We start from the raw sequence: 10,385 nt of genomic DNA on the forward strand, positions 1-10,385 counted from the left end.
AAAGAAGAATTTAACATTGATTTGCGTGTAATGGGCATACTTGGCTCAAAGTCAATGCTCCTCAGTGATGTGTAAGTGAAATCACCCTGAACTGAATCTCTCTAAATGATATACAGCTAGTCTTTGTTGCTTGCAGTTAATATTGAACATTTTTATTCATCTATTGTGAGTTCAAAATTTAGGTTATATCTGGTTACTTTTGGTAATCCATGCTTCTTGGTATGGGTGATTTTATGGTTTCTACTTTAGTATCGTGACTCTCTCACATACTTATAAAGTTCAACTGTTGACAATAGGAATTCTTTGACCACTACACATCATGGAACTACATTTACAAAATGCATCATGTGATGTGTTAACTTATGCCGTTGGCTATTTGTGCACAATTGACAAAATTGGCTCATGCTCAATTAATTCATACTGTAATTGCTCTCTGCAGGGGTATTGACTTAGCAAGGTGGAAAGAACTTCGAGAGGAAAGAGGAGAAGTGGCTGATTTGGAAAAATTTGTTCAACACATGCATGGAAATCATTTTATACCAAACATGGCATTAGTGGACTGCACAGCTGATTCTGCCATTGTTGGCTATTACTATGATTGGTTGCACAAAGGAATACATGTAGTTACCCCCAATAAGAAAGCAAATTCAGGACTACTTGATCAGGTAAAGTAATCCATTTGTCCTTTTGATGGATAATTAGTTAGTGCAATAGGTTTTTGAAATTTCATACCTATTTTGTCACTATGTACTTTGCTAGAAATAGAATTTACCGAACATCAATTTAGGTTCATCTGTTTTCAACTTTTATGATTCTTTTAAAGAATATATCAGTTTAAGGAAAAGAGCACTTGATTAAAATTTTGTCTGAAAAGGAAAACCACATAATTGCATTGTCAGTACAAGGTAATTTGGAGATTCCTATCTTTTCTTCAGCGTGTTCATGCAGCACGTCCTAGTAACTCCAACTCACTCACTTTTCTCGTAACAGGTATGTTCTCAAAATAAGTTTCTTTTATAATTTGTTATGTTGCTAATTTCCTTTTCTGTATCTTCTCCAATGTTCCATTCACAACTTACTTCTTATATGTTTCAGTTCTCCTGTTATTCATGATTCTGAACTCTCACCAGATGTCACCAAATTTTCTGGTAAGGTCTTCTCTTTCTAAGCAAGGCATGCATATTTTTTCAAGAAATGAAAACGAGATTTGATATTGTTAATGATGTTTATGATTTATGAGGTCTTTGTTCTATTTGTAGCTCTGGCTTGTGCTTGGTGTTTTCTTTATGGCTACAATGCTAAGGATGTATGCAACATGTCAACAGCTTCAAGCACAGGCCCAAGCTCATGCAGCAGCAGCCAGTGGCCTTCTTGGCCACATAGAACTACGGTTGCATATGCCGCCATCAATAGCACTTGCAAGCCGAGGGCGTTTGCAGGGTCCTAGACTTCAACTGGCACTTCTTGTGAGAGTTTGATGATCTAGGTTTAGTGACAGACAATACTGTAGGAATAGATTAATTCTTTATTTATATTTATCTAGTTTTTAGTGACAGTCATTATTGTAGGTAGAAATCAAAAACATATAGTGACAATCATCAGAACATGTAGTGACAGTCCTCAAAGTGTAGCAGGACGCCCCCTTAAAGTTGACACTAGATTTGAGTGTCACTCAAAGTATTATTGACTTTTACCTACAGTTTTTAACTTTTAGTGAAACATTTTGTGTGTCACGATAGGTCAATTTTTTTGTAGTGCGTAGTTAATTTTTATTAAAATACAGTAAATACTACTATAAATTCTCATATAATTGTAATATTTGAAGTTTAAATTTGAAACAAGACCTACAATCTAATCAACAATATTAATATTTGTCGGTTTAACTATAATTCACTACTGATATAATTAAATTTTTTCTATGTATGAATGTAGTTAATAAAATATCTTTCACTAATCAATAAACTAAGAGACAAATATGCATTCCATTAGTACTTTCTCTCTAAAATATCTTCAAGATAAAATTTGAAGATAATTATAATATAATGTAATACTTTAATTTTGTCCGGTTAATTAAAAGTAATTTAAATAAAAAAATAAGTAATAATACATTTAATAAATATTTTACAAGTATTATTATAAAAAATCTAAAAATCATTATTTTATAAATCTGACTCAATTTTTAGTCTATATTTATATATATGTTTCTATTAAATTACTCAAAAACAAATTAAATAAAAACAAACAAATAAAAAAGAAAGAAAATATGTTTTACACTCTTCTTTTTTTGTCTAATGCAAAGCACCAAACACTTCTTCCATCTTTCTTCATCAAACACTTCAAACAAAGCACTTCATGCACGCAAAATACCCCTCCCTTATTTATTTATTTTTATTTTATAAATCCTTAATAAACTTATTATTTTTTCTATTTAGACACTCAACTTATTTCCCTATTTGTATAAGATTGCTTAATATTTACTCCAAAACAGTTAAAAATTAATAACATTAAGTTTATCTTATGGACACAAAGATTAATCATTGTAGTCTATGAGACAAAAATCATTTGCGAATGGGATTATTTTTTGGAAGAGAAAACTCAAAAAATAGAAGTGAGAGTTTTTATTTCTTTCTTTTTTTGTTTATGAAATAAACAAAAAAAACCAGAGCATTACACACACACAAACGAGCGAAATCGAATTCGTTCATGGAAAGATTTGGCTGATGCCTTCTTGAAACAATACAAGTATAACATTGACATAGCTCATGACAGGATGCAGCTGCAAAATTTGTTGAAAAAGGACAATGAAACATTCAAAGAATATGCACAACGATGGAGAAAAGTGGCATCACAAGTAGATCCTCCTTAATATGAAAGATAAATGGTTGTTATGTTTATGGATACTCTCCAGTTGTCCTTTTATGATAAGATGATTGGGAGCATGTCATCAAACTTTTCTGACATGGTCATGATAAGAGAAATAGTTGAAAGTGGCATGAGGAGTGATAATATTGTATGTGGAACGAGTGGTATGAAGAGGAATTTACAAAGAACAAAAAAGAGAATGTTAATGTTGTAATGGTAAACCCACGAGTCTCCTATTGTCCATCCATGAATTCTTATCGACCTCCAAATTTTCGGTCCCCGATACCCCAAATTCCCTACATTCCATATCCATATGTGGCTGCAACCTCACAAGCTCCATACCCTTAATATAACCCTTCAATGCCACTTTTTTTTTATCAACCACCTTTGGTCCAACCACCACCTATTATGTTTTCCCAACAAAACCAATGGAACCAAAGTCCAAACCTGAGTCAATACAAACCACTAGTCAATCGAGAAAAGAAGATAACATATTTTGACCCGATCCCCGTGACATACAGCCAATTGTTGCCTCACCTACTCCAGAATTCATTGGTAGTCCTGAGACCAATGAAACCTTTAGAGTCACCATTCTCAAAATGGTACAACCCAAACGCCAAATGTGAATACCATGTAGGAGCCGTAGGGCATTCCATCGAAGATTGTCAAACCCTAAAATCTAAAGTGCAAGAACTGATTAATGCGAAATGGATTACCTTCAAGGACGACAGTCTCAACGTAGGGAGTAATCCCTTGCTGGGCCACGAGGATACCTCTGTCAATGTCATTGAAGAATAGATAGACCAATGTGCAAAAGAAGATCATGTATCGACCATAGAGCCGTGCGTGGAAAATAATAGATCTTTACAAAGGTCATTGGAAATCCTTTATAGAAAAGAGAATCTTAAGTCAACTCCTAGTGTGCCAAATGCAATAATTGTCCAAGAACCAACCCCTTTTTCCTTATGAAAATTCCAAAGCGGTACCATGAAATTATGAAGTCACATCCCATTTAGTCAATAATCAATCAAGTGATAGCTTTGAACCTCAAGGAACTGATGTCACCAATATTTTAGGGATTGGTGGGATGACTCGGAGTGGTCGAGTATACGCTCCTGAACAACTTAGGATAAAGGACGATCATGGAGAAAAAGGGAAAACAACTATGTATCATGTCATAAAAGGATAAGAGACTAACAAAAAAAACAGTGCCTCAAGAAGAAGTTAACGGATTTTTGAAGTTTATCAAGCAAAATGAATATAAGGTGGTAGATCAGTTAAATCAAACCCCTTCCAAGATATATGTTATCTCCTTGTTATTGAACTCTGAAGCACATAGAAGGGCATTGATGAAAGTGTTAAACGAGGCTCATGTTACTCATGATATCACTGTTGACCAATTTGATGGAGTTTTCAGTAATATCACCGCTAATAATTGTTTGAGTTTTAGCGATGGCGAATTACCAGCTGGGGGGCTAAGCATAATAAAGCACTACACATCTCTGTGAGGTGTCACAATCATATTCTTGCACGAGTGCTAGTGGATAATAGTTCGTCATTGAATGTCATGCCGAAATCAACACTCTCGAAACTATTTGTTAATGGAGCTTGCATGAAGCCCAGTGCTATGGCGGTGAAAGCGTTTGATGGATCTAGGAGACAAGTTATTGGTGAAATTGATATGCCGATTCAAGTAGGACCCCATAACTTTGGAATAACTTTCCAAGTAATGGGTATTAAACCAGCGTACAATTGCCTTTTAGGGAGGCCATGGATTCATGTTGTTGGAGCAGTAACATCAATTCTCTATAAAAAGTTAAAGTTTATAGTGAACAATAAGCTGATAATAATATATGGAAAAAAATATGATAGTGAGTCATCTATCTTCTACGGGCTACATCGAAGACACGAAAGAAGCCATAAAGACTTCCTTCTAAGCACTAGAAATCGTCAATATCGTCTTCATGGGTGAAGGGCCTCGCTTAAAGGAATCAAAAATGTCTATCATATCATTAAAGTCTACCAAGTCCATGTTCGAAGGAAGGGTTTTTGTTAAATTAGGGAAATTTTTGAAAATAACAAAGAAGAACAATAGGTACAGGTTGAGATATGAACCTACCAAAGCTGATAAAGAAAAGGTTGTGAGAGGAAAAAAGGAGAGCAGGATGACTCGTCTTGAAAACTGGGTACATAATTCACATAATATTCCTATTTGTGACATTCACCAAACTTTTCAAAGCGCTGGAATAATATATGTTGATTAGGTGGTTGTTGCAGAAGAAGATCATGTTGATGATGATACTCTCAAGCTAGTGTACCCTTATCCTCCAAACACCAATATCAACAATTGAAAGATCATCGAGTTTCTTGTGTTTGTTAATTCATGTTCAAAGTAATTATGTATTTCAACTCCTTTTGCTCTGCCCGAGGTTATAAGGATAACTAATTAGGGCACATGTATTTCAATTCCAAACTTATCATCAATAAATGCATTTTTGAATTCTTCAACTATTTTTTTTCTCTGTTTTTTTTTTCTTCTTAAAATGGCAATCTTTATTCATATTTTGTTTTTATTTTTTTCTTAATTTAAACAATGCAGAGTCGAAAATGAATCTGTTGAAAATAGCAGTGCTAGAACTCATTCTTATAATTTTGAACACTCAATTAATCCCGCTGATGAGGATTGTGAAAATAATTATGAATCTCCCCCATAACTAGAAAGGCAAATGTAACAAGAAGTTAAGATAATCCAACCATATCAAGAACCTGTTGATGTGATCAATCTGGGGACTAAAAATGATAAGAAATAAATTAAAATTGGTATGTCTATGAAAGAAAGTAAACGAGAAAAGTTGATTAAACTTTTATTTGACTATGTGGACGTCTTTGCATGGTCATATCAAGATATGTCTGGACTAGATACTAACATAGTTGAACACAAATTACCGCTCAAGCCTGAATGTGCTCCAATTAAACAAAAGTTGAGGAGGATGAGATCTGCTATGTCACTTAAAATTAGATAGGAGGTCAAGAAGCAATTTGATGTTGGTTTCTTAACAGTGGCAAAATATCCTCAATGGGTGGTTTCCTCTACCTCATATTGATGTCCTAGTGGATAGCACTCCTATTTATTCTTTTTTCTCCTTCATGGATGATTTCTCAGGGTACAATCAAATCAATATGACTCCCGAGGATACGGAAAAAACCACATTCATCACACAATGGGGAACTTTCTATTATAAAGTGATGTCATTCAATAAGTATAAATATAATGTGTAATGTGTATGATCAACTTCAATTATATAAATGTAATGTGTATGATCAAACTTCATCATTATTTAACTATAAACCCAAAATATATGTCATCAACATTAATGCTATCTTAATTTTCAGCAAGATCAATTTTCCACGATCATCAACAACAATAGTAACTTTCAACTTTAATCTTATTTGTGTTAAATGAAATTTAGAGAATTTTTTTTTTTTTTTATAGAAAATAAAGTTAGTTTTTTTTATATACAATTTTATCTCTATATATATACATAATGTAATACTTTTACAAATAAGTGAAAGTATATTTGTATGAATATCTAACTTGATCGCATGCACAAAAGTGCTATATACTTCACCATTTTAATTCTCACGTGACTCAGCATACTTAAATTTCCTTTATAAATAATCATTCTTACTTTAAAATATAACACCATATTCAACATAAATTCTTTTTATATAGTAAAAAATATCATGCTTTAAATTAAAGTATAAAAAGACTCAAATTTGTATGGCAAGAATTAACACAAACATGGGCACAAGTCCATTTCGTATGCTGTTAAACATTCTAAATGATTGGAGATTACGTTACATGAAATTTAATTGAGACAATACAAATTGGATTTGAATTAAGAAAATACATTGATATTCTGTAATAATATCAAGCTTCTTATGTATGCAACTGTCTTTATCTTTCATTTCTTCATTCATTTTATAAAGTAAATTTTTTTATTGCTATTTTGTTCATTTGTCGAAATGTAATTAATAATATTAATATGCATGTCTATTTAGATAGTCATCTGTCCGTTTGTTTTCGGTTTACCAAATGCTTATTATTTTATATTGTGTAAACTTATATCGTGGAATTCAATAATAACCAAACGTAACGTGAATTCGTACGTATGAACATGTGTTTTACTCGTAATAAACAACGAGTAATGCATAGTAATAATTAGAAATAGTATAATTAAAAATTAAAAGTACTAAAGATTTTAGATAAATATTTTTGCAAAATTGACCGTTATTATGAAATAAATGAATTATAACCAATATTTTAGTACATCCCAAATTAGAAATATTAATTCACATTTCCAAGTTATGAAGATGTTAGATACATATATTTACGGGTAGTGGTAAGTAGTTATAAGTTAATTAATATTAATTGTAAGTTAGTTAGAATAATTATAAATTCATGGCAATCAATTTTTTTCACTTCATTAATATCATATAAAACATTATGTGAGGGTCGTAAAACATTATGTGAGAGCGCTTCATTATATTGTGTAAAAGCGCCGTAAAAGCCTTTAAAAATTATGCGCAAACGTTATACGATCCTACAACAGCGCTTGTCAAAAAAGCGCTGTTATATGCTCCGTTATTTTTAAAATATATTTACAACATCTTCTATTTAGTAAGCGCTGTAAAAGGCGCGCTATATAATTCTATTTTTGGCGTAGTAACAATTACTTTTATAACTATTTTTTGTGATTGAGTTCAACCATGCTTCTTAATTAAAATTTATTAACTATTTGGGTCTAATGTTTAATACATTTTTTTTTATTAAAAAAGATATACATTCATTCAAATTGTTATAAATTATTTCGATCAAGAACATTATAATTTAAAGTCGCTAAAACTATAAATGATGAATATGCGAATAAACTCATAATGTTCAAGTTAATAATATAAAAAGTAAAATATTTACAAATATGATAAAATGAATGTGTTAAGAATACTTATATATGCCTCTAGATGTAACATTGACGATGTTAAAATTATTGACTGAATTTGTACTTCATCGAAGTTGTTCAATCAATTTAAATCAAAGAACACCTCAATAAAATAAAAAATTAAAATATCACAGCAAGATGACAAACAATCAGAGCGGCACACAATTACAATGACACCACGAAAAAAGATTAAATATGTATAGAAATAATTTATAAAAAAAAAAAACAAATTAGAGGGTTAAAAGGGAATATATATAACAGTATATAGTACGTGGCATACTATGGTTACATCCTCGAAGACCGATAAATGCATGTGAAATTAAGCGTATTTGGAGGACAACCCTGAGGCACTTTAATTTGCTTTCAATCAAACAGGTTAAGTAGTTTTTAATTAAAGGTACCCTTTTGCTCGTGATCAAAATCTAAACTCTAATATGTTTTCAGAATCATGGCCACTTTAATTGTTTATCCTGCAATCTATCTACATTGAAAATTGACTATTTTTCTAATTGTAGTCGTCATATATTTTTTATATTTTGACCAAATTTTCCTCCATGGCTTTAAAAAAAATAAAACCCTTAAAATAATTCGATGAATGTAACCATATAAAATTCATCTGGTAGGTGAAGAGTATATGCTAAATTGAAATATATTTCAACTTTAATTTGATCTGGTGGTAAAAAGTCAGCAATCAAATCTGAGACTGTTGTCGATTTAATTCTCACAAGTGCCATAAGAAGGAGACAAAGTAAAGTCTCTACTATACTTTTATATGAACTATTTTTGTGGTCTCTTAATGGACTAATTACTTTTTTTTTTAAATATTGTTAACATAGAAATTAAAATTGAATAAAATTTATGTAGGACTAAACTAAAAAAATATCACAACTTTATAGGAATTCAATTGAAGATCCAAATATCTCCAATATTCATGATATAAATTTTTTTTGGAAGAAAAGAGGGCCTAAGTCTAGAAAAAAAAAGTACAACGAAATTATGCTGAGTAGAGCCCCTCTAACATAGCAACTAACGAAATGAGATGAAGATATAAATATCCCCAATACTTTTGATATAAATTTGCTCGTGGAAGTTAACTAATTTTATTTTTAAATTTTTCATTTTAAAAGAATATATATATATATATATATATATATATATATATATATATATATATATATATATTTATTTTGATATAAAAATATATATATATATATATATATATATATTAATTTTGTTAACGAAAACAACACTTTTCCCTTGAAAAAGAGTAAATTAATGCGGATTTTGTTCAATTGTTTTCTGATTTATTGAACTTACATGTATAGGAGAAAGTTAAAGTTACATATTAATTATTAGCTCTAAATGTACAATAAATATGTACCAAAAAGTACTAATTGAGAGACAGAACTACAAAACATCTAATATTGATGAGCCAATAAAAGATATATAAAATACATATATTCAATTTTTTTTTTCTTGTAGTTAGGAGTATCACTTTACTTTAAGTAACACTCGAGGACTGCAAATTTAAGCAGCAACAATTATATAGACTATATCAATATAATTTATTTGAGAACACCACCACAAATGTGGTTTCTTTTATTGAATATTTTTAATAAAATCACAAACCTCGTATAATAATAGTATAATAATATAAGACCCTATATTGGAGACTCAATAATAAATAATAATAATAGTAATAATATCTTAGGCGTAATTGCACATTCCATAGACACAATACTCACCCTTTTTACACCGGTTATTGCACTCTCCACAATGCCTCTTATCATAATCTGTATCAACACATTCTCCTCTACAACATGTTTGAGTGTATTTGCATTTCTTCTTGCATGCACCACAATTATGCTTATCATATGCCAAATACAAGCACTTATTGTTGCAACATGTAGCATTCTTAGCACCAAAAACGTCGCAAATTTCGTCGTCCTTGTGACAATGAATCGGTGCGTTAGGGTTTTGTGCTAGGAGACGACTTACCCTCTTTGAAGGAAGAAGCTTGTTTTTCTCATGGAAGATTAGTGACGAGGAAGAATCGCGATGAATCGATGTTGGTTCCGCTTCGTCTTGTGTGATGATGGTTTTCATTGTGATTGTTAGGGACAAAGCCATGGTTATTGCTATGATGATTATTGCTTTTAGGAACCCCATGGCTTTGCCTATTGAAAGGTAGTAGAAGGACTTTGAAGAATAAGAGAAGAAGGATATTGAGAAGGAAAAATGTGTTATTGTTTTTTGTGTTTTTGATTTGTTGGTAGAAAATGAAAGGGAAGATATAGGGGTTTATAATAAGGTGTGTTTGGGGAGAAGTTGACGCCGCAAAAGTGGTAAAAGGTGAGAGGTGCTTGCAATTGCATGCTATATGCTACATGCATGAGGAAGAGTATGGTGGAATTCTAGTGTTTTTCTATTGTTTGACCTTAAAAGTTAAAGAGCTTAAGCTACCTAATTATGTATATTTATAATTTCAAGCACTCCAATATCTCTCAATTTAAACTTCAATAT

General features: G+C 31.2%; 2 protein-coding genes across 2 annotated transcripts; one reads left to right on the forward strand and one right to left on the reverse strand.

The window, feature by feature from the left end:
- The first annotated feature begins 6 nt into the window (after nucleotides 1-6).
- LOC101495090 (E3 ubiquitin-protein ligase SDIR1-like) lies at nucleotides 7-1,862 on the forward strand. Its single transcript, XM_004513824.4, has 5 exons — nucleotides 7-71; nucleotides 440-665; nucleotides 900-990; nucleotides 1,096-1,148; nucleotides 1,260-1,862. The coding sequence occupies exons 1-5, from the start codon at nucleotides 31-33 to the stop codon at nucleotides 1,476-1,478; spliced, it is 630 nt and encodes a 209-aa protein (XP_004513881.2). The 5' UTR covers nucleotides 7-30; the 3' UTR covers nucleotides 1,479-1,862.
- Nucleotides 1,863-9,270: 7,408 nt separating this feature from the next.
- On the reverse strand, nucleotides 9,271-10,130 carry LOC101495420 (stigma-specific STIG1-like protein 3). Its single transcript, XM_004513825.4, has one exon. The coding sequence runs from the start codon at nucleotides 10,029-10,031 to the stop codon at nucleotides 9,570-9,572; it is 462 nt and encodes a 153-aa protein (XP_004513882.1). The 5' UTR covers nucleotides 10,032-10,130; the 3' UTR covers nucleotides 9,271-9,569.
- Nucleotides 10,131-10,385: the final 255 nt, after the last annotated feature.

Source organism: Cicer arietinum, chromosome 5 (assembly GCF_000331145.2).
Source record: "Cicer arietinum cultivar CDC Frontier isolate Library 1 chromosome 5, Cicar.CDCFrontier_v2.0, whole genome shotgun sequence".
Lineage (NCBI taxonomy): Eukaryota > Viridiplantae > Streptophyta > Magnoliopsida > Fabales > Fabaceae > Cicer > Cicer arietinum.